Source organism: Hylobates moloch, unplaced genomic scaffold (assembly GCF_009828535.3).
Source record: "Hylobates moloch isolate HMO894 unplaced genomic scaffold, HMol_V3 SCAFFOLD_12, whole genome shotgun sequence".
Taxonomy (NCBI): Eukaryota; Metazoa; Chordata; class Mammalia; order Primates; family Hylobatidae; genus Hylobates; species Hylobates moloch.
The window spans coordinates 77,799,322-77,825,005 of NW_026652287.1; the positions used below are offsets into that span (position 1 = coordinate 77,799,322).

The window sequence follows — 25,684 nt, forward strand, 5'->3', positions numbered from 1 at the left end:
AAGCAGATAAAAAAGGAAAGGAAAACTTTGAAGGGTTTATGTAGACTTTTTGATCACTTTGCATCTTTTGTAGTAGGTTTCTATATATTTCTGAATCTAATGTATTAGATGCCTGTCTTAGTCCATTAGTGCTGTTATAACAGAATACCACAGACTGGTAATTTTTATAAGAACAGGAATTTATATCTCATAGTTCTAGAGCCTAGGAAATCCTAGATCAAGGCACTGACATCTGGTGAGGGTCTTCTGGCTGCATCTTCACATGTTAGAAGGTGGAAAGGCAAGACAGGGGCGACCTCCCTCCGTCAAGTCTTTTTATAAAGGCACCTAATCCCATTCATGAGGTCAGAGCCCTCACGATTCAATCACTTTCCAAAGGCCACAACCGCCAATATTGTTGCATTGAGGATTAAGTTTCAACATGAAATTTGAAGGGGACAAAAACATTCAAACCATTGCAATGTCTGATAGAGAGATGTGGTTTTCCAGTTAATGGTCTCATTTTATTTCTGGGCTATTAAACACATGACCATTGCATATAGCTGGGAAGATCGCACACTCTGCCACTGTGTATGTGAAAGGCACTACAACCTCAAGTAGTTGTTGACTCTGAGTCACTGCTTTTGTTCAGTGGAATAAGTAGATATTAATAATGTATATGTATTGCCTTCTTAAATGGTGCCATAAGATTTCCTTAAAGTGACTTATCTGTATTTTATTTATACTTACTAAATATAGACCCAGCACTGACTGAAATACTCAAAATAATAGAAGAGTCATAATCAGATCTTATGTTTTCATTATCATACTTTCGAGACGGAGTCTCGCTCTCTCACCCAGGCTGGAGTGCAGTGGCGCGATCTCGGCTCACTGCAAGCTCCGCCTCCTGGGTTCACGCCATTCTCCTGCCTCGGCCTCTCCGAGTAGCTGGGACTACAGGCGCCCGCCACCACGCCCGGCTAATTTTTTGTATTTTTAGTAGAGACGGGGTTTCACCGTGGTCTCGATCTCCTGACCTCGTGATCCACCCGCCTAGGCCTCCCAAAGTGCTGGGATTACAAGCGTGAGCCACCGCGCCCGGCCTTCATTATCATACTTTCTAATTTCCTATTCTTTTTTATGACTTCAGGTAGATTGAAAAAGAGGTATCTAGCTGAACCTCTCAATATTCCTCTCTCTCTTTCTTATTATCTGTCTCTGCCTGTCACACACACACATGTACACACACACATGCTCTCACAAACACACACACACACAGCTGTTTTGAAATATCCTCAGAGTTCCTAGTAAAATGCTACATGATCTGAAAAAGACAAACTTTTGAAGCTATTGATGGGGTAGCTTTTCTGGGTGGTTCCTAGAAAGGATCTGGATGTCAGTTAGATCTGAAGTTTAGAACCTGTGCTGGAACTGGGAACTGGAACTGATTACAGGCAGCAATTACTTTAACTCATTACTTAGATTAAAATCATAGGCTAATTATAGTATTACCCTGTGTTAAAATATAAGAATAAAGTTTAAATGTTTAAGAAAAGATTTACTCTCAATCCCTGAATGAAACCTAATGCACCCTCAGAATATCTGCAATAAAGCAGGAGATGGTTAACATGTGGACTCTGAAGGGGTAAGAGCAATGGTTACATGTTGAGTCCATGGCATGCTGCTTGGGATGTGAAAATGTGCACTATTCTAAGTGGTCCTATAAATCTTTCACAATTACAAGTTACAACCATTGCAAATGACATTTTTATGATACCTTTTGAATGGCTTGGCTTTGGTGTGCCACTCTTTTATGTTTTAGCCAATTTTATTTGTATATAACCTTCAAAAATATGTGAAAATAAGAAAATTGGCAAGGAAGCAGTAGTGAAAATGATACCTTTATAAAACACTGTTATTATACATTGTTACATCTCAACATTTTTGGCCGCATTTCCCAGGACCAAACTGTTAAAACTTGTTTGAGATGTCTTCCTTTATCTTTTTATAACACAGTATATTTGCGTACCCATATTCCAACAAGAATAGTTCTTTCAAGCATAACTGTTTTTTTAAGTTGCATTTTTTTAGCATTCATTTGGATTTTTAAGGGTCTACTGTCTTACTGGAACACTGAACTTTATCTGGCAAGAATATCCAACGATTTTGTTTTCATGGGATAGTTGTCCTTTTTCCAGATGTGTATTTTTTTTTCACTCAGGGAGCTGATATCCTTGAAGCAAGGGTATTAACATGCAATGCCATTCCAAAGCTGACTACATTTGCTTTTCATTATACTTTATGGTTAAGAGACCCTCTGAATTTGATAAATTTTATTTGCTCAACTAACTCTATCAGTAGCATATTGTAAAGAAGCCTGTGGGGTAGTAAATGCATGTCATATAGCATATACAAACAATTTCCACCTCTCCTGAGAAGTTCCTCGTTTTAAGTGGACATTGTGTGCATTCTTTAAAAATCCATTAGCTGTCTTACTATTTATTTTTTTTATTTTTTTTTATTATACTTTAGGGTTTTAGGGTACATGTGCACAATGTGCAGGTTTGTTACATATGTATCCATGTGCCATGTTGATTTCCTGCACCCATTAACTCGTCATTTAGCATTAGGTGTATCTCCTAATGCTGTCCCTTCCCCCTCCCCCCACCCCACAACAGTCGCCAGAGTGTGATGTTCCCCTTCCTGTGTCCATGAGTTCTCATTGTTCAATTCCCACCTATGAGTGAGAACATGCGGTGTTTGGTTTTTCGTTCTTGCGATAGTTTACTGAGAATGATGTTTTCCAGTTTCATCCATGTCCCTACAAAGGACACGAACTCATCATTTTTATGGCTGCATAGTATTCCATGGTGTATATGTGCCACATTTTCTTAATCCAGTCTATTGTTGTTGGACATTTGGGTTGGTTCCAAGTCTTTGCTATTGTGAATAGTGCCGCAATAAACATACGTGTGCATGTGTCTTTATAGCAGCATGATTTATAGTCCTTTGGGTATATACCCAGTAATGGGATGGCTGGGTCAAATGGTATTTCTAGTTCGAGATCCCTGAGGAATCGCCACACTGACTTCCACAATGGTTGAACTAGTTTACAGTCCCACCAACAGTGTAAAAGTGTTCCTATTTCTCCACATCCTCTCCAGCACCTGTTGTTTCCTGACTTTTTAATGATGGCCATTCTAACTGGTGTGAGATGGTATCTCACTGTGGTTTTGATTTGCATTTCTCTGATGGCCAGTGATGATGAGCATTTCTTCATGTGTTTTTTGGCTGCATAAATGTCTTCTTTTGAGAAGTGTCTGTTTATGTCCTTTGCCCACTTTTTGATGGGGTTGTTTGTTTTTCTCTTGTAAATTTGTTTGAGTTCATTGTAGATTCTGGATATTAGCTGTTTGTCAGATGAGTAGGTTGCAAAAATTTTCTCCCATTCTGTAGGTTGCCTGTTCACTCTGATGGTAGTTTCTTTTGCTGTGCAGAAGCTCTTTAGTTTAATGAGATCCCATTTGTCAATTTTGGCTTTTGTTGCCATTGCTTTTGGTGTTTTAGACATGAAGTCCTTGCCCATGCCTATGTCCTGAATGGTATTGCCTAGGTTTTCTTGTAGGATTTTAATGGTTTTAGGTCTAACATATAAGTCTTTAATCCATCTTGAATTAATTTTTGTATAAGGTGTAAGGAAGGGATCTAGTTTCAGCTTTCTACATATGGCTATCCAGTTTTCCCAGCACCATTTATTAAATAGGGTATCCTTTCCCCATTTCTTGTTTTTGTCAGGTTTGTCAAAGATCAGATAGTTGTAGATATGTGGCATCATTTCTGAGGGCTCTGTTCTGTTCCATTGATCTATGTGTCTGTTGTGGTACCAGTACCATGCTGTTTTGGTTACTGTAGCCTTGTAGTATAGTTTGAAGTCAGGTAGCGTGATGCCTCCAGCTTTGTTCTTTTGGCTTAGGATTGACTTGGCGATGCGGGCTCTTTTTTGGTTCCATATGAACTTTAAAGTAGTTTTTTCCAATTCTGTGAAGAAAGTCATTGGTAGCTTGATGGGGATGGCATTGAATCTATAAATTACCTTGGGCAGTATGGCCATTTTCACGATATTGATTCTTCCAACCCATGAGCATGGAATGTTCTTCCATTTGTTTGTATCCTCTTTGATTTCATTGAGCAGTGGTTTGTAGTTCTCCTTGAAGAGGTCCTTCACATCCCTTGTAAGTTGGATTCCTAGGTATTTTATTCTCTTTGAAGCAATTGTGAATGGGAGTTCACTCATGATTTGGCTCTCTGTTTGTCTGTGATTGGTGTACAAGAATGCTTGTGATTTTTGTACATTGATTTTGTATCCTGAGACTTTGCTGAAGTTGCTAATCAGCTTAAGGAGATTTTGGGCTGAGACAATGGGGTGTTCTAGATATACAATCATGTCATCTGCAAACAGGGACAATTTGACTTCCTCTTTTCCTAATTGAATACCCTTTATTTCCTTCTCCTGCCTGATTGCTCTGGCCAGAACTTCCAGCACTATGTTACTATTTAATCCCTTGTACTCATCACCAGCTTTTATGTTTTAGCCAGCTAGTTTACCTTTCTTTTGCCTAATTCAATACCACAATAAAGACACATCTTGGCATATTGCCCCTTGCCCCCCTACAGATACACTGTATGAGCAGAGTATACCTAATACTTCTCTATGCATCCATTTTTTTTCTGAGATATCTGAAAAAATGGTTTCAGTGGGAATACTGGTAAGAAAAATTCTAAAACAGATCTTAGTGTCTTATGTGTTAGAAGCCGGGTCTGGAGAATAGTTTTAACTTCATGCTCAGTATATCTTATCTTATTTTTTGTCCTTTAAATTTCCTCAGTGAAGCCAGGCCTGGATAATAGTTTTAACTTCATGCTCAGTATATCATATCTTATTTTTTATTATTTAAATTTCCTCATTAGTCCTGAAGACAATCTATTCAAATCATTCAAACATTTTGCAACTTGTTAGTACAAGTCATTTATTCTCTGGGGTTTAAGGGAAGTTCTTACCTGGATGAAGGATAATTTAAAAAAATGAAGGTTCTTAAGGTGGAATGTGAAAGTGATAATGCACAATACAATTTCAGAATGGATTGGAAAAAAAGAACAGTTAATAATTTGACTCTGTACTTCTGCTTCTATTATAGACTAATAGGGATCATATTTACTTCCCTCCACCTTAAGTATAAACTGAACAAAAGTATATAAAACAATATTATTCAGCCATTGGACAACAGACAATACAGGACAATGGTTCCTGAAAGACGGGTAATCAAAGGGGAAGGCTTACGATCGCGCTAGTTGACTTCCTGGAGGCAATATCCAGACCACAGAGTAGAGATGGAGAACCCAAATAGAGTTCGGAAGTTTTGCTGACTCTTAGAATTAGAGATCAAAGCTTAGGAAAGCCTCAAGGGCTAAAATTTTGGAGCCAAAGTACCAGAAAAGAAGGAACTGCAGAGAGAGAGAGAGAAAGATAAAATGAAATAGATAAACAGCCAGAGAGACACAGAGAGAGATGCAAAGAGATGGGAGAGAATGAGGATGAACACTAGAGACTTACAGAGATGTTTCTTCTAATCTTTGACAGAGGACTTATAGAGGAAACAAGCAAATGCCAAAGAAAGGACCAGCAGAAAGAAGTATGAGAAATAATTGCTAGCACTCACACAAGGTTGGGAATAGTTGACATTTTCCCCAGCCAGAGTGAAAAGACCACGAGGCGTGTGTTGGATTCACAAAATTCTATTTCTTTACAAGTGGTGCAAAATTAGCTCTAAGCAATCAGATCTGTACCTTCTTTAACAGTTTATTTAAAATGCTCAAAAGCTACTTAACTCTGTGCCATTACAAAATCAAACACTACTTGAAATCCAGTATACCAGTGTACAATTCAAAATGTCTACCATCTAGTTAAATATTACCAGGCATGTTAAAAAGCAATATGACATGACTCATATCCAGGAGGGAAAAAAATCCATTAATGGAAACATACTTAAGAAATGGCAGAGATGATGGAATTAGCAGACAAGTTGTTGTTAAAACAACTATTATAAATATGCTCTATATGTTCAAGAAGGTAGAAAAACAAATGTGATAAGGAGAGACATGGAAGAAAGAAAAGACACCCAAATGGAACTCCTAGAGATGAAAAAGTATAGTGTGTGAATTAAAAATACATGAGATAGGATTACAACAGATTAAATAATATAGAGGTAAAGATTAATGAACTTGGAAACAGTAATAGAAGTTACGTGAATGCAAAACGAAGCACAGAGACTAAATTTTTTTTTTTAGATGGAGTCTCACTCTGTCACCAGGCTGGAGTGTAGTGGCACAATCTTGGCTGACTGCAACCTCTGCCTCCCAGGTTCAAGTGATTCTCCTGCCTCAGCCTCCCGAGTAGCTGGGACTGCAGGCGCATGCCACTATACCCAACTAATTTTTTTTTTTTTTTTGTATTTTTTTAGTAGAGACAGGGTTTCACCATGTTGCCCAGGCTGGTCTCGAACTCTTGAGCTCAGGCAATCCATCCGCCTTGGCCTCTCAAAGTGCTGGGATTACAGGCATGAGCCACTGCGCCCGGCCGAGAGTGAGATTTTTAAAGCCTTGAAAAATTAATTGCATTAGTAACTGTGGCATGAAAGCAGGTGGTCCAACATACATAATTGGAGTCCTAGAAGGAACAGGGAGGTGGGAAAAGAAGTTTCGAAAAAACTCAAAAGTTTCCAAAATTTGATATAAACTATAAAAAGGCCAATGAACATAACACAACCTGAACAAAACATTAAAAAAAAAAAATTGCTGGCCAGGCGCAGTGGCTCACACCTGTAACCCCAGCACTTTGGGAGGCCGAGGAAGATGGATTACCTTAAGTCGGGAGTTTGAGGCCAGCCTGGCCAATATGGTGAAATCCTGTATCTACTAAAAATACAAAAAATTAGCTGGGTGTGGTGGTGTGTGCCTGTAATCCAAGCTACTTGGGAGGCTGAGGCAGCAGAATGGCTTGAACCCAGGAGGCAGGGATTCCAGTGAACCAAGATTGCATCACTGCACTCCAGCCCAGTGAGAGAACAAGACTCCGTCTCAAAAAAAAAAAAAAAAAAAAAAACAGCAAAAAAGAAAATCAAATTGCTAAAAATTACTGATAAAGAATATCTTATCAGAAGTTGGATAATACAGTCAGGATACATAGAAAGGAACAAAGATCAGACATGTGATGGACTTCTCCTTAGAAACTATGCAAAGGAAAATACAATGGTGTGGCATCTTTACTGAAGAAGAAAAATTGTTAACTTAGAATTTTGTACCCAGAAAATAATTCTTTCAAAAATGGAGGCAAAGCAAACTCTTTTTTAGCAAAACAAAAGCTGAGACAGTTAATCGCCAGCAAATATGCAATTTGAAAAATGTTATAAGAGGTTGTTTATAAAAGGAAAATGATACCAGATAAAAATTTGCATCTACGCAAAGGAAAGAAGGGCACCAGAAATGGAAATTATGTGGATAAATATAAAGATTATTCAGTTTTTAATTTTTAAAACAGAATTGATAATAGAACAAAATAATGTGCTATGTTAATATACGTAGAAGAAAACGTATGCTAACACTAGCACAAGAATGTGAACAGGAATGTAAAATTAAATACTGTGAGGTGTGTAAATTATATCTAAAGTGGCATAATGTAATTTGAAGGCATATTCTAATAAGTTAATGGTTTATATAATAAATCCTAGAGGAAACAGAAGAATAAAATGAAATATGTGTCACCTACTAAGAATCTACTTTATAAAGATACAGATAAAGTTGAAAGAATGAAAAGACGACACTAAACACTAATCAAAATCCTTGAAAAAGTAGTTTAGCACAAAGGGACATTTAGGACCCCCACTCACAAGACTGCAAAAGTTTGAGAGATATATGGGGAATCATCTTCTAACAAAAAGCAAGCTGAAGACTAGGACAAAATCTATTCAAAAATATATCTAAGATAGGACCTATACCGAAATATATAAAGAATTGTTGAGAAAACTCAGTAATAATGAGATGAACAAAAAGTGGGCAAGAGTTTTTGACAGATATTTCACCAAAGATGATATATGAATGACAAGCACACACATGAAAAGATAATCAACATCAATAAATTATTAGAAAAATTCAAATTAAAACTGCAATGATACACCCCTACTCCTGAGTAGAATGGCTAAAATGAAAGATTGAAGATATGAAGTATAGAGTATGTGGAGCAACTGGACCTCTCATACATTGCTAGTGGGAGTTCAGAATGGTATGTCTTGGAAAATAGTGTGGCACATGCTTACACAATTAAATATATAGTTATCAAATGACTCAGAAATTCCCTTTGAGTTGTTTATCCATGAGAAAATAAAATAAATATCAACATAAGACAGATATAAATATTTATAGGGGTAGGCAATGTAGCTTAAGTCTGTAATCCCAGCACGTTGGGAGGCCGAGGCAGGTGGATCACTTGAGGTCAGGAGTTTGAGACCAGCCTGGCCAATATGGTGAAACCCTGTCTCTACTAAAAATACAGATGGTGCACATCTGTAGTCCAAGCTACACAGGAGGCTGAGGCACGAGAATTGCTAGAACCCAGGAAGCTGAAGTTGTAGTGAGCCGATATCACACCACTGCACTCCAGCCTGGGTGACAGAGCGTGACTCTGTCTCCCTACCCCCAAAAAATTATTATAGAACTTTCCCAAACTGGAAACAAATCAAGGGTCCTTTACCAGATAAATGCAGAAACAAATTGTGCCATATTCAAACAATGGAATGCATTTTAGCCACACAAAAGAAAGAACAAATGATACATATAACACATGGATAAATCTCAAAAGCATTATGCTAAGTGAAAACAGCCAAAAACAAAAATACTGAATGATTTCATTTCTATGAAATTCTAGAAAAGGCAAAACTAGCGTTAGAAGTCACTTCAGACATTGCCTGTGTTGAGAGTGAGACATTCTATGGTAGGCATGAGAGAATATTTTGAATGAAGGGAATATTCTACATCTTGATAGTGATACTGGCCATATTGAATTATTTCCTTATATTTGTTGAATTTTACTTATGTGTAAATTCCACTTCAATCAAGCTGTTAAAAATAGGAATGTGAGACCAGGCACAGTGGTTCACGCTTATAATCCCATCATTTTGGGAGGCCAAGGCGGGCAGATCCCCTGAGATCAGGAGTTCGAGACTAGCCTGGCCAACATGGCGAAACCCTGGCAAAAACCTGTCGCTACTAAAAATACAAAAATTAGCCAGGTGTAGTGGCAGGCACCTGTAATCCCAGCTACTTGAGAGGCTGAGGTATGAAAATCGCCTGAACCCAGGAGGCAGAGGTTGCAGTGAACCGAGATCATGGACTATAGTTACTCCAGCCTGGGGGATAGAGTGAGACTCTGTCTCCAAAAAAAAAAAAAAAAAAAAAAAAAAAAAGTAATGTGGCTTTTCTACAATTTTAGCAAATATCAGAGTTGACTATCAAATCATATTTTTCCTTTCAGCAAGCATGATTTTGTGTTGACAGTTGAATATTTTTTCTCTTACTCTTTCTTAAAAATCGTGGTTTGCAAGTTGCCATTTTATGAGATTTTATTACTTATTTTTTAAATTACTGATATTAAAATTTAGCCAGGTTGGAATTCTCTTATTGCCTAAAACTCCAGCTTAGCTTTAGAAGGTATTTCAAGGGTCATTGCCACTTTTCCTGTTAAATTTGATAGGAATAAAATGACAACCAATTTATTTCATTTTAATTTTCAGGATTTTTTCCTGAGTTCAGTCCTATTAATCCTTATGATCATGACCATATTAGGCTTCATGACTTTATCTTTCTAATTCTCATGACTATATTTCCTGTAACATTTAGAGCTAACATTTATTGAACACTTACTATGTGGAAAACTATCCTAACAACATCATGCATTTACTTCCTTTAATTCTCACAGCACCCCTGTGACGGAAGAATAATTATTTTTTACTCCATTTTATAGATGATGAAACTGAGACACAGCAACTTCCAAATTCATATAACTAGGAAGTAAGGAAGCAGAGATTTGCTTTTAAGCAGTCCCACTTTACAGCCCATTGTCTGAACTATCAAACTACAGATCCTATAATTTACAGATCTTAAATTCTAGTTTTTAGAAGAATCAATTCACTTAAATATGACTCTCAGACCTTTCCCTCTCCCTCGTGATGGTTTGAACATGAGTTTTGCATCCCCTCCAAAAACTCATGTTGAAATTTAGTTGGCATTGTGAATGGTATTAAGAGATGGAGACGTTAAAAGGGGATTAGGCCATGAGAACACTAACTTCATACATGGATTAATGTTATTGTGGTAGTGGGATTATCATGAGAGTAGGCTGTTATGAAAGTGAGCTTGGCCCTTTCTCTCTCTCTTATATGAGTGCTCTCTTGCTCTTCTGCCTTCGACCATGGGGAGATGCAGCAAGAAGACCCTCACCACATATGGGCCCCTCAGTCTTACACTTCCCAGCCTCCAGAACTGTAAGAAGCAAATCTCTTGTTATTTATAAATTACCCAGTTTTAGATATTCTGTTATAGTAGCACAAATGGACTAACACAGTGGGTTCGAGATGAATACAATCATCTATATTTTAGTAAGCACTCAGGTCACCATCACGTCTGGTTTGTTGAACTCAGTTTGTAAAACCTCATTTTGAACTTCATCTACAAAGTATCAGTGACCATAAGCTAATTTTTTACTTTCTCAGTGCCTTTGTCTCCTAGGTCTCAAAATGGTGTGGTTCTTTTAAGATAAATTGAGATGACAACTCCTGGCACAAAGCACATTTTTATAGTAAGTTCGGTTTTGTTGCTTTTGGTGGTAGCTATTACTGCAAAAAATTAGTTGACAGTGGCTACTAATACCATCTTATATTTCAGTCAGAGTGAAAGATATTGCCTAATATGCAAAAGGTATTTCATAGTGAAAAGACATCTTATTGAATGTGAACCCTTTTTTTTTCAATCTAATTGTTCCAGGAATTACAATACATTCTCTTCCAACATGTGTTTCTAAAATACCAATTAGCTCATTTGTAATTGGCAAATAGGAATTTTATACTAGTATAATGTAGAAGTTGTATAGCTTTATATACAATTTATTCTAGGCAAAGAGAGGCAGAATAGTCAGAGTAGAATTATAACCTTGGGTGGGCAAAGAATCCCTCAGTTTGAATGTTGTATAGTCAGCAGGAGCCCTTTTGGCTCAGTTTTAAGAAAACTTAAAACAAAAACAAAAATAAATGCCTGCATCTGGGGCTTCCTCTTCAAAAGGGCATGCCCCTGGCCTTGTGCAGCTCTTAAATATTTGCAGTTGCCCTGACCCTGTACCCATTTCAATGGCAAGCCTACTGGCTTGGAGTTTGCCTTCCAACCGGATTTCTTCCGCCAATTCTGGTTAAAGTGTTGCCAGCATTTATAGCCAAATTTTTTTTTTTTTTTTTTATGTAATTCTGAGTCACTTCCTTGGGTGGTCCAAATTATTTTCTGAGGTGCCAATATTATTTCTGCTAGCAATATACTCCCAAAGTTGCATATGTTTTGAGTGATCTTCCTAGAATCAATTTTTCCCACAAGTTCAATCATTTAGGTGCTGTTTTGTTTTGCATTGTGAGGATTACAAGTTGCATATGTCTTATTATGAACTAAGCCTCATTTTACGAACATGAACCTCTCCAGCTCTGTATTATCTTATAGTTTCTGAAAGTTATAATGTGTTGAATGGTTTGCAAATTGCAAAATAACTTACTTCCTCAGAGAGATTATTTCATTTCTTTGATACTACTAGTGTTGTATTTGTTTTGTATTATCCCATTGTGTAAAGCCCACTTGGATTACTATTTTTAAAGCCTGCAAGACTTTTAACTTGCATTTCCTGTCTTCTGTGCTGCATCAGCAGAACATATACATTTTATTTTAGTTATTGGCTCTTTCATCTATAAATTACTGCTTCTTAGATAAAAGTATGTAGTGATTTAAAAACCTGGAAACAGTAGACCAAAGATGACCATTTCTTCACTAAAGAAAGACATTTTCTATAAAAATGATTATGATTTAATAATTTCCATAATTCATTGTATCTGTACTAAGTGTCCACCACTCATTTTTCTAAGATCTTTGGTTGCATTATTACTAATTTTTATATTTGGTGAATATAATTGCTCTCTGTATCCATTTTCTGAGTGCAATCAGTTTCAGAACAATAATGCATGGTACATTGGATGTTTTCTTAAAAGTTTACCCCTTGTTTATTTAAAGTTCCTGACATGCTTTAACCAGAAATAGAACACGCTATGATTATAATAAAATAATTCTATGGATGGAAGCATCATCATTCATTCTCACTGAGTATCTGTTTGGACAGTTTTTAGAAGCTTGGGATTTTAAGTTGGACTTAATAAGCTTGAGTAACAGTGTTATTTTCAACCGTTTTAAAAGATAGGTTTACAAACTAAAATCGTACATTCTTTCCCCCTTTCTAGCTTCATCATTTTAGTCCATTTTTTTCAGTGTCTCCAAGTCATAGCTGTTCTTTCTATAAAGTGAAGAAAATAAATATGCCTATACTTTGAGTCATTCCGATGATCAAATGTGATAATGCATAAAATGCTTAGCTCAATAACTGGTTTGTAATACATTCCACATAAGTATTAGCTTTGAATGTTTTTCTAATCATGACATTAAATTTGGGAACAATGATTACTACATATTTAGTGCCCTGCTCCCTATGTTTACTCTCTCTTCATAACCTAGGCAGCTATGGTCGGATGAATGATTTCACTGCTTTAGCTAGTCGCACTGTTGCATGATTTTAGCCTGTTTTCATGGGATGCAACAGAATGAACATCGTGGCTCATGGCTGTCAGTAGTGAAAAATAGCTGGAAATCAGACAAACAACTTTATTGCTGAGATTGTTTCCGGGCTAAAAGTTCTTCCAACAGCTGTTTGTTTTGGCCATTAACATGTCCATTCTTTTTATTTTTTCTGAGCTGGGGGAAATACAATTTTCTTTAAAAAGAGAATGCAGGCTGGCTATTTCTGAAATCAGGAAGAACCCCTGTCCTTCCACTGTTGTGGTCTTTTGGCTGCTCTGACAGTTGGACTGAAGGGCTTTTCCTTTTGTTTTTTTCCTCTTTTTCACTCTCAAAGTTCAGACTCAGACTGCTTTAGTGTGAAAAAAAAAAGCAAAACTAAGAGCTCTTTAATCCTAAGATGGAGCTTTGTAGCAGTTACCTTGAAGAAAAGTTTACTCCCCAAAGGAGTATTTAGTATTACTTAGACACTGAGTCACTGAACAGAGAGAGAGAGAGAGAGAGAGAGAGAGAGAGAATGAGAATGAGAATGAATATGAATCCCAGCCAGCAAGAAAGAAAAGATACTGAACTAAAGATGCAGGGAAGTTTTGCTTCTTCCTGAAAATTATATTATTAGCTTTTTAAAAATCAGGATGACTGCTAGTTTTGTTTAAACTATTTGTTCTGGAAATACTAAAGTTGGAGTCTACCAGACTGAGGTTAGAAGCATTTTCTTTGGCAGCAAGAAGATAATTTTATAGAAGCCATGCCTGTTCTTGGGGTTGCCTCAAAACTGAGGCAGCCAGCTGTTGGGTCAAAGCCTGTGCATACTGCTCTTCCGATACCAAATCTTGGCACTACTGGGTCACAGCACTGTTCTTCAAGACCTTTGGAACTTGCTGAAACAGAGAGCTCCATGCTTTCTTGTCAGCTTGCATTAAAATCGACCTGTGAATTTGGAGAGAAGAAACCCCTCCAAGGAAAAGCCAAGGAGAAAGAAGACAGCAAGGTTAGTTGCTGAAGTTACCTGCAGACTTACATAGCTAAAATGCACATTTCTCTTTAAGTGCACTATAAACCGTGTTATGAAATGGGGAGTAGTAGAGGAATACCAGTGTAAGGATGTAAGTAGTTATAATGGCTGAAAAGCTGAATATTTAGCTTATGTAAAAACTGTATTCTTAGTTTAGAGTTGTAAAAGTCATGATCAAAATTTTCTGAATATGCTTCTATTGTAATCATTTAGTACTACTTATTGATGAATGCCTAGTTAGTTCTAGATATTGCTCTATTACTAATAACCACAATCAATCACAAATGTGAGAAAAAGAGAACCTTTTGTCATCCATACTGCAATGTATGAAAATAGGGACTTTCAAAAAGACATTTATTTGTAATAATTCATATAGATACCATCACTTTTCTCTAAATGTCATTTGCATTTCAAAGAATTTATGTTTGAAAATTTGTATCCTAGGCTGCTTAATTCATTGCAGTATGAAGGAAAATGACATACTATTTTCCTTGATACTGCACATTTATCTGGATTTTCCCTTGTAAACTGAAACCCTACTCTTTTACTTATTACTGACATCTTTTTCAGTCATTTAATTTATGATATTTTGTGAGTGGTTGCTCATAGCCCTTGGTTGCTAATGCATACTACAACCGTTTTCTCCAGTCACGAATGCTAGCATGGCCCTGAAGCTGCTGAACTTCGTGGGGATTCATTTGTACCTTGATAAGCATGACTTTTGTTTTGTGCATTTTTACTTTTATTGGGGCATATTAGGTGCATATATTTATGGGTACATATTAGGTGTATATATTTATGCGGTTCGTGAGAGATTCGGATACAGGCATACAATGTGTAATAATCTTATCAGGGTAAATGGAGTATCTGTCACCTTAAGCATTTATCATGTCTTTGTGTTGCAAACATTCTAATTATATATTCTTTTAGTTATTTTAAAATATAGAATAAGTTATTGTTGACAGTAATCATCATGTTGTGCTATCAAATACTAGATCCTATTCATTCCATCCAAATGTACTTTTGTACTCATTAACCACCCACACTCCCCCCACCTCTCGCCAATACCCTTTCCAGCCTCTGGTAACCATCATTCTACTAAGTATCAGTTTTTAATGAAGCATTAACTATGATGTCAAGCTTTCCAAAATCACAGCCTCATCTCTGGCTTCTTAGGAAATATTTTGGTTTTACTCTGCTATCCAAATGTTAGTTTAAAATAATTTAAGGAAAAAACCTTTATATAAAAATCAACTCTAGAAGTGAAAAAGAAAGCCACTCCTTTTTCTACAATGCCCATCCCACCTTCACCTGGTTCAGATTCTTTAAGCTTCATTCCCAGATGCAACTTTATTCGTAAAGTCTTTGCTAGCTATCCCTTCCCCACCATTCCTCTTTCCCAATTCTTTGTGGAAATGCTTGTGTATTTTAATTATCTGGATAATTTCTTTTAATTATCTGGATAATTTATTTGTATCTCCACTAAGTTGGAAACGTATAGAAGGCAGGTCTCGTATCATCCTGTGTTCCATCTCGCTCCCTGTACAATGCTTTATGCATGATAGGAATTAAATAGTAGTGGGATGAATGAATACAGGAATTAATGAATCAATGAATGAATAAACAGTTATTCTGAGAAGGATTCAGTTAAGTTTGTTCATCTTTTGGAATCATTTCGAAACAGGAAATGTTTCATTGTCCCCCTCACAAGGCATGTGACAGCAGGAGTGGCTTGCTTCTTCAATGCCCCGCTGCTGAAACCTCTAGAGGGATCATGAAGATGGGCAGGTTGTGGAGCTTCGACCCCACAGCAGCATCTAGGGTTGAGTATTTACAGCTCCTGAAGCTCCAGTGGGCGTGTGTTACAGTGTGTTCTTTTAGTTTTGCAGTATGAAGGTGGCTTGTGTTAATCAGCTCAGTTAGACCCTCTGCCTTATTGCAAGGGCAGAGGGCTTTCTGTATTCTGGGTTCTTGCCTTGGTGTACCGGAAAAATCGAGTCACACGTGGGCTTGGAGGATGAGCGCAAGGTTCTTTTGAATGTTGGAAGTACCTCTCAGCAGATGGATGGGGAGCCATAAGGAGGATGAAGTGGAAAGGTGGTTTTCCCCTGGAGTTGGGCCGCCCAGCAGCCAGACTCTCCTCTGACATCCATGGCTAGATTCCCCTCGGGTCCATGTCGTTCTGCGATCGATGGCCTGCCAGTGTCTGCAGGTGCCTGTCGGTGTGCTCTTCTGCTGGTGTGTTCCTTTCGATGTCCAGCCACTTGTGTATTCTTCCGCCAGTGTGTTCCTCTCGATGTCCAGCCACTTTTGTCTCTGCCTGCTAGGGTTTCGGGGTTTTACAGGCACAGAATGGGGATGTGGTGGGCCAGGGTGGTCTTAGACAATGCAACATTTGGGCATGAAAACAGAAATGCCTGTCCTCACTAGGTCCATGGGCACAGACCCAGGGGTGGAGCCCTAGCCAGGGACCCCATCTTTCTCTACCCAGCGCTTCCCTGCCCCCTTCCCATATCAATTTTATGCATAAAACAAGGGGTTGAGAATGGATGATTTGTGGAGTTCTATGTCTAACAAAGCATTGTCCATGTGAGAAAAATCAGTTAAAATAAAATATTTTTTATGAGTTTATAGTTCTCAGTTCAAAGTGAACAATTCAGAGTAAAAAGCAGGGAAACGTAAATTATCAACAAAAGACTAAAAATATTTATCTTTTTGCACATAATTAAAAGAAATGCCATAAAATTCTATTCTAATCTTCTATCCACAAGTCTGTATGGATCCAATGGCAAGAATAGAGAGACACATTGTCTCCGCTGACCGTGGCTATCTTTTCTGCAGGTTTAGTGAAACTTCCACTTTGCTAAATGACCTTGGCCTAGGATTTGAGCACTATAAGCACTGTTTTCAATATAATTTTGGTTGATCTCTTTGGTTAGCAAACATATTAATCAAACATCTGATATCCCAATAAGCCTCTGTGGTAAGCAAAGTTGTATTTATAGGGATGTTTTCACCATGCCACTTATCAGATTAAAAATGTTTTCAAACAAATGTAAAGAATGCCTGGTCAGCAGTTCAGAATATTTCTAAATGTTAAAAAGAAGTATATGTAGAGTTATTTTAGCCTTTGGGGAAAAAAAACAGAACTGAAGTAAATAGCAAAATCGAACAAGGTAGTTATATTAGAGAGAGTTAGACTTGGCTGCAAAAGCAGAAAAGTCAACATAACAATAGCATAAAGAAGATAGACGTTTATTTCATTTTCACATAAAGGAAATCCGGAGTTGAGCGGTCCATGTATGGCTGGTAGGGAGACTTCAGGAAGTTGTCAGGGAACCAGGCTCTATTTTGGTTGCCATCATCCATTTGTGGCTCACACCTCACAGTCTTGAGTGGATAACTGCGCTTCGCTTAATTAAAAAGACACACCCTGTTTTATCAAATATTCTTCCACACTGGCCTAGTTATAGTTCCAAGGCCTTACCTTGCTGCAGTGGAGACTGGAAGAGGTAGTGTTTGTTCTAGGCAGCCATGTGCTCAGCTAAGAATTATGGGTTCCATTTCCAGGAAAAGATACCATTGATAGTACCCACAATAGATGACTGTCATTAAGAAACATTTATGTGGGGTAGTCTGCTAGTCGTTGTACCAAACAGTTTTATGATCTGGTTTGAGAGAACAAATTTACATATGACAGTGTCAGAAATGTGTGTTCAGTTGTCACTCCCTTCACCTGTTGTTTCAATTAGTGCAAATGCCATCATTCCAGTCATCTAATCCCGAATTCCTAGACTGATATCTGGTGAAGTACATCACCATTTCACATCCTATAACTTGCCAGAAATTGAGAATTTTACTTCGGTATTATAGCTTGGGTTTATCTTCTTCTGCACTTGCCCATCCTTTGATGGCCTTTTAAAGTTTTCTATCAATTATTTCAGTGATTCCAAGTTGGTATCCTCTCCTCCTGTGTCTCTCTACCCTCATCCATGCAGCATATTCACCATCCTGCTTAAGAAGAAAACTTTATTTTCTTCTCATATTTTATAATGTCTTCATTCAGGCATTCTTGTTTCCCAATTGTCACTTTCTCTATTTCCATCATAGCTCCTTCTAGCTACTACATCCCAGATGTCTTCTTCCTGGGTGTCCCAATTTCTTCAGAATGTTTAGTCCCACTGTCCTTTAACAAATAAATAATACTAGTTCCAGACTCTATGTCATATGCAGTTGGAAAATCCTCCACAATATTTCAAGGGCTTATGTTTTCCTTAGCTATATCTTGTTCTGATTTCTTTCTTATCTCAAATTTTCTAATCTCTCTCATATGGATTTGTTTTCCCATTCTTCCTGGGCATACACCCAAATGAAGAACAGAGTCACTTTGCCTTGGAACCTTTACTTAACATTCTGGAGGTTAAGGTTAAGAAAGAGTGTTCTATTTTGTCATAGCTCAGCAAACAACATCCAATTAAGCATTAGACATCCCTGTTCATGAAAGTTTCTTGGCCATACTTACTGTGGGGCACTTCCTGGCTTTTACGTCTCAATCCCCAGTCTCCTTCCAACTTGGTCTGCCACTTTTCTTTTACTCCTATTTTCATTTCCAACTTCTTTCCAGTCTTGGGCTCACTCATTCCTTCCCTCTCAGATTACTTGTGCAAACTCAAGATTCTGTTTTACATTATTATGGAAAGCAATTCTTTTTTGAGGACAAGCCTTGTATTTTATAGAAAAATTTTTTCCTTTATTCTTCAAACATTTCAAAGAAAGTATTATAATCTACGTTTACAGAGAAATAAACAGAGAGAGTAGGAGTCGTGCATAGAATCACACAGTTAACTAGTAACAAAATCCAAAATTTGAATTAAAATTTGTTCAAAAGAAGACTTTTTTCTACGTTATTTTATTTATACATTCTCTTAATGATGTAACAGCAATATTTTTTCTAGGTTTACCCTATCATCCAAATCTTACCCACTGTTTAAGATTATTTCAAAGGTCAAATAAAAGTGTAGACAAATTGGTGTGGATGCTATAAGGAAGGAGAGATTACATCTGCTTGGGGCAATCCAAAGAAATTTATTGAAAGAGTAGAGGCATTTATGTCCCTGGTAGAATGTATGCTTATTTAATTCTTGTTCACTCTGCTAGTCAAGGGCAACCAGGGTAAGAATTATTTCTTGCTGTTGTGTTCACACAGGGCTGGCGCTAACACTTTGAAAACAGAAGATACACAAAAACAGTAGTTAAATATTTAAAATAAGCATAAATAATAATATTGTCATGAAAATATATTGTATAAATAGTATTGCTAATGTGGACAATTCTTTTGCAGAATGTTAGGGCTGAGAGAAATTGTATATGAATGGAGCATTCAGAAAAGACTGAATGTTTGAAATTTAATGAGCAGATAGGACTCAGATATATAGAATAAAAACATTCTTTTGAGGAAAAGTCATGTAAACTTAAAAGTTTACATGACTTTTCCTCAAAAGAGAAGTAAATCACTATAAATGAAGCATAATATGTATGGAAAACAGCAGGTAGACAATGGAGAAATATCTTATGTAAGAATGAGACCAAATGACACTGGTAATGATATTTAGGAGAAATCATTGCAGAGAGGTCTAATATTAACTAATGTTTAGAGACTGGCTGTATGTCAGTTACTGGGCCAAACACTTCATACAGTATTGTATTCAGTCCTCACAATAGCCTTATGGCATAGAAATTATTATTTTTCCCATTTTACAGATGGAGAAACTGCAGCTTAGAGAGGTTAAATTACTTGCCAATATCCCAGTGCTAGAATGTGGTAGAATAGAGATTCAAACTAAGGCTGTATGGTTACAGAAGACATTATTCTTAACCAATAAACTACACTGCAGCAATAAATACTTCTCCTGGGGTTAGGGAAAGGGAAGGAGGACTACTGATTTGACTTAATTAATGTAGGGTTTGTTTTAGGTATTAAATTAGCGTTGTTGGTGAATTGTAAATCAATCAGTCGTTGTGTGAAGTGCCTAGAATTATCAGGAGAAGACAATTAAGTTGACACATGGTCTCTACTGAATTGTTTGAGTAACAGAAACAAATAAAAGGAACCCCATGATAGAAATATAGCAGCAGATGTCAATAGAGTAGATCACTGGTTCCGGCCTCCAGCTGTTTCCTTCTTGGAGAAGTTGCCTGATTGCTGAGGACTGTCAATGCTCCCGTTGGCTTGCTCACATGGTAGCATTTCCAGAGCTGGCCAGGCCTACAGCTGCATAGGTCAGCTCTTGGGTCCCCAGACGATTCTGCTTTTCTTGCCTGTTTCTGCTGTGCTTGCACATGTAGTTATTTGTATTTAAAGAAACATGATTATTTCTTTTTCTAGTTATAACTCTACCGGTTTCACAGTTAAACTGTGATGGTCATTTTAATTGTTTTTGTTTTTGCGGTAACAATGGTTGGAGAATGTTGAAATAATGTTGGAATTTTAACATTTTCTCTACTGGCAGAAGGCTCAGCTTTTCATTATTGTACATTTATTGCTCTTGAGTAACAATTGGTAGAAACGTGACCATCAGTATTATTGTCTGTTATTTTAGTTCGTGCTTTACAGTGTCTTTAAAGGGTTATATTTCATGCTTTGAACTATAAATTATTAAAATTGTTGATGCTAATTACATGATTAACTGTTACTGAAAACTTCATAGAACTTTTTAATTTTTTTGGAAGTTTGAATATTTTGTGTATTTTTGATGCCAATTTGCTGAACACATTCTTCTTAGTTTCTTTTTTTCTTGTATCATAGACATCTCTTTCCTTTAATAAAAAATAAGACTCTAAATATATTGTTTATAGAAACATAAAGCCAATAGATATGTCGTTAATTTTCAGGCAAAATAATTGCTACGTGTTTGGTATTTATGCTATCAAATCACCAACAATTATCCATATCCAATTTTGAACTTGAAAGATTAAGTGGTATAGTTAAAATAATATTTTATTAGGAGCTCAAATTTTGAATTAAACTTATGCTAGCTCCTAAAAGTGTAAATCATTTAAACTCTCTGAACTTCGATCTCTGTACTTTTAAAAAATGAAATGAAATGAGGATAATAGTTTCTTATAAAACTTTTCTAAGAGTAACATTTTTATCTCCTCCCTTTCTCTTTCTTCCTGATTTTGTTCCATCAGTGATGCGATTTCTCATGTTGTCAAAGTCTTCATCCCCAACGCATCATTGGACCAGGATATTTCAGCCTTGGCACCAGCGACATTTAGAACTGATAATGCTGTATTAGGCATAGGGATGGAGTCTGTTATGAGCAGTATAGGATATTTGGCAGCACGCCTATCTCTAACCACCGCATACCCTCCAGGTTTCACAGTTAAACTGTTACGTGGCAGTGGCATCCTTCAGTCTGAGAGAAAGGCAAAATCAAATACAGCTGAGAAATGCTGCTTTAGAATCAGCTTCCAATAATGCTTTCGTCTTTACTAACTTAAATCATAGTAATAACAACAACAACAATAATAATTTTCTTCACCATATATCAATTGCTCCATATTTTCTATTTCACAGAGACATTTCTTGAAACCACAGTTTATGTTCATGGTCACTGTCAAGCTTTGCATTTGCTTCACTTTTCTTGATCTCTGACTTTTGGAAAACTCTGACTTTTGGAATACTCCAATATTTACTAGCAAAATGACTTTGGCAAGGCAGTTAATACTTAAGTCTCAATTTCTTCATCTTTAAAATGAGGATAATAATGTAAATGAGCACATAGAATTTTTGTGAAGATTAAAAGAGATATTGCATACTAACTATATGTCAACAGAGGGCCTAATACATAGTTGGTGGTCAACACTTATTACCTACTAGTATTATAATATTATAAAAGTATCTGATACTTTCATATAAAAGTGGATAAAATTAATAATTGGTAGTGGAATAGAGGAAGGAGTGATTAATTCTCTATAGATGGGAAAAGTAACATTTCAACCAGGTCTCAAAGGTCAGGCATGGTGGCTCATGCTGTAATCCCAGCACTTTGGATCACCTGAGGTCAGGAGTTCATCTAGACCAGCCTGGCCAACATGGTGAAAACCTATCTCTACTAAAAATATAAAAATTAGCCAGGGGTGGTAGCAAGTACCTGCCATCCCAGCTACTCTGGAGGCTGAGGTATGAGAATCACTTGAACCCAGGAGGTGGAGGTTGTAGTGAGCCGAGATCGCGCCACTGTATTCCAGCCTAGGGGATAGACTAAGAATCTGTCTAAAAAATAAAAAAAAATTAATAAAAGAATAAATTTGATTTAGTCAAGTAAATATGGGAAAAAAGAGCATTTTATATGGAATAGCATTTACCAGGCTATGAAATAGTGTGTCGTGTTTATAAACCTACAGATTACTCACCAATCTTAGGATGTAGGATGCAACCAAGAGAGATGAGGCTTATTCAGGTCAGTGGGAAGATGGGCATTAAATGCCATTGTAAAGAGTTTGGACTTACTCTGTACAGAATGGAAGAAGTATGCTAAATATCAAAGTGACAGGATTTAGTCCATATTTTGAAAGCTGACAACAAAATAAGATATATAAAGAGCCAGTAAATGGGTGGGGAACATTTCCAAAATACAGATGAGGAGAGTGTGATGGAGCAAGGTTTTGACTAAAGTAACAAACTCAAGAGCAACGGAAGAGGGACGAGTCTAGTAAAAGAGGCTATAGATGTTTGGATTAAGCTATTCATCATCAGCAATCCAAAAATTCTGTATCTTGGAGGATGAATACATTTTCTTCACTCAAAAATGTACAGTTTAGTTGGAAGTGATAATTTGTGTGAAACAGGTAGCAAGTAGTAGTTTAAATTAAGAATTATTACTAACATTTTTTGAGTGCCTACCACATGCTGGAACTTATACCCAAGCTATAACTCCAGTCAAACAGCTGTAGCAACTGATCTCAGAGAGATGCTAGGGCAGAGCTGGAATTCCAACCTAGGTCTATTTGACTCTCCTGTCCTTACTCTCTGAGTCTCCCTCCCAGATGTTTCCTCACAACAATGTATAGACAACCAGCAGTCAAAATCAGTGTTATTCTTTACTGTCTTTGTGGATACTGAGTCACATAATAAGAAAACAAAGAAAATAATAAATTCTTACCAGGAGCACTGAATTAATCTTTGACAAATTTCACTTTGAACTCTTCTGTCTCTGCAAATCCCACTGTTACTTCATTTTTCTGTAAGAAGTGTTTTACTTTGGATTACTAGTAACTGGGACCAATAGAGAAATTTGATATCTGTGGTAGAGTCCATTAATTGGTTACATGCAGGACCTCCCCACTGCACATCATAGAATTATTTGTTAAAATGTGTTGCAATTCCGCCTGGAAAAAAAGTCACCAGATGAAAGAGTCATGTAAGAATGTAACATTTTCCCAGTGTAACAACATGATGCCACCTCTATAAGTGAAAAAGAAAAACAAATAAATAAAAACTACGGGCTATCTCTTCTTTTTGCTGTATTTTGATATTGTAAAGAACTTTTTTGTAAAACTGGAAACATGGGGTGGGCAGGTTCAAAATTTTTCGTGATGAAATGTGACCAAGCAAATTTTATAGGCAATCAAAATGGCATTGCACTAGTTAAGGTAATGCTAACTTCTATAACAGATAAAACCTAGGTCTCAGTGGCTTAACACAGTAGAAATTTATTCTTCACTTTTTTAACGCTCTCATATAGTTAGGGGTTAACAAACTATGACCCATAGGACAAATTTGGCCAGGCGCCCAATTTCCCAAAGTCAAATCTTGTTGGAACACAGCCCTGACGCTGGTTTTTGCATTTCCTGTGGCTGCTTTTATCCTATAATGGCAGAGATGAGGAGTCACAATAGAGACTATGTGGCCTGCAAAGACTAATATATATACTAACTGGCCATTTATAGAAAATGGTTGCTGACACATATACATGGTAACAAAGAAACCAGGTTCCCTCCAGCGTATGGTTTCATCATCTCACCTCTAGCCAGCCATCAGTGAAAGAGAGAAAATGGAGGATTGCATAAGAGGCTGGGAATTCCACATATCACTTCCACTCTATTTCATTGGTCAGAACCCAATCAGATGATAATACCTAATTTCAAGACAGACTAGGAAATATCATGTATCTGTGTACCCAGAAATTAAGGGAAATAGGAAATTGGGCACCTGGCCAAATTTGTCCTATGGGTCATAGTTTGTTAACCCCTAACTATATGAGAGCGTTAAAAAAGTGAAGAATAAATTTCTACTGTGTTAAACTATTAGCCAGCATATAGTTAGCTAGAAACTGGCTATTTAGTCAGATGTTCAAAATTAAGCAAAAATTCACATTTTAAAAAATAGTCTAAGGTGCTCAGATTGTCAATAAGTTGTCCAGAATTACAGGGATATATCTTTTCAAGTAAAACACTGAATAAGAGAAGAACCATAAGGACACTCAAGTTACTAAATAAAGATCTTGCAGTTAACCCAGCTTTTAAAAGTATACCAGGCCCATATATGCGCAAATACCATATAAAAAGCTCACTGTGGTCTGTTTCCCACCTTAGGATCTTTCTAGCTATTTTTAATTTCTTCTGTTCCAACCTGCTCATCCAGTCTCACATCCTGAAAGCAGGTCTCTCTTGGTCCTGCACCCTTGCTTCTACTTTCTTCAGTACCCTGTTATTAGCATTATATTCTTGCTGGACCTGGAAACTCTCCGTCAGAGCTGGGAAACAGTAAGGCCAAGACCGTGTACGATCTGAATTCTAGAAGTTTAACAAATTGGGTGAAGTCAAGTGGCCAGGCAGAAGGAGGCATTCGCAGGATTCTAGCTGATGCCAAATAGGTGACTGCATAGTTGTGTAAGGAGGTGTCCTCTCTCTTGGCTTGGAGGTATTGTGAAACTTCTGTCAGCTCATTGCAAATTGATTCCAAGGGGCACTGAGTGGGAATGTGTGAATGGATCACTGGAAAACTCAGCATCAAAAGAAGAAGCTCATATTACAATCCTTTCAGACCATGATAAGCACATATAAAGAATATTACACAGAACAATGTCTTTTTAAATGCAAGGTGAATTTCTAAGGTAATTTGTCTGTAGATTTAGCTGTGGTATAAGACTATCTGTATCCAGGTTTCTCCTTCTCTTCAACAGTGTTCACTGTTTAACTTCAGCTTGGATCAAGTTAAATTTCTCACTTTTTAGGCTTAAAAAATGTACAAATTATATATTTCTCTTTATTGTCTGTGAATGCTCACATCTTTCATATAAACTTGCTGTGCCTTTTTTTCAGACAATTTATTGAATTTCTACAGGGTGATATTTTTGCCAGATCTTTTTATATTATTATTTTGACTCATATATTATTTGGATTCTGTTTCACATTTCTTTTGTCTTCAAAGCATCTGCTTTTTATACTGTTTCTTCCTTCCTTTGGCTGGCTTTTTGATATCCACACTTGTGTGTTGCCTTCCTCCACTGAATAAAAGGTTTACTATTATCTCCAACAATATGTCCTCTCAGCTATTGTCTTCTGATTCCAGCTAGACCTATTGTATTACAAAAAAAGACTGCTATTTCAGTAAATGTAAACCCTTTCAGTTACCGCTTCCAGGTCTGCACTGTGGACCCTAGGTAACTTTCCTTGTCTTTGTTAATCATTGTGTGTGTGTGTGTGTGTGTGTGTGTGTGTGTGTGTGTGTGTGTATCTTATAGGCATTATAGAAAATAT

The 25,684-nt window shown here is 36.9% G+C and overlaps 1 protein-coding gene across 3 annotated transcripts in view; it reads left to right on the forward strand.

The window, feature by feature from the left end:
- Nucleotides 1-13,187: 13,187 nt before the first annotated feature.
- The window catches only part of NAV3 (neuron navigator 3), a 395,528-nt gene continuing 383,031 nt past the window's right edge, over nucleotides 13,188-25,684 (forward strand). For 2 of the 3 annotated variants that reach the window (XM_032170808.2, XM_058425703.1), the window contains exon 1: nucleotides 13,189-13,894. In XM_032170808.2, the coding sequence (XP_032026699.1) occupies nucleotides 13,652-13,894 (243 nt within the window). In that variant the 5' untranslated portion in view covers nucleotides 13,189-13,651. Of the gene's footprint in view, nucleotides 13,895-25,684 lie in introns of all 3 variants that reach the window. The other variant, XM_032170807.2, reaches the window with a different exon arrangement.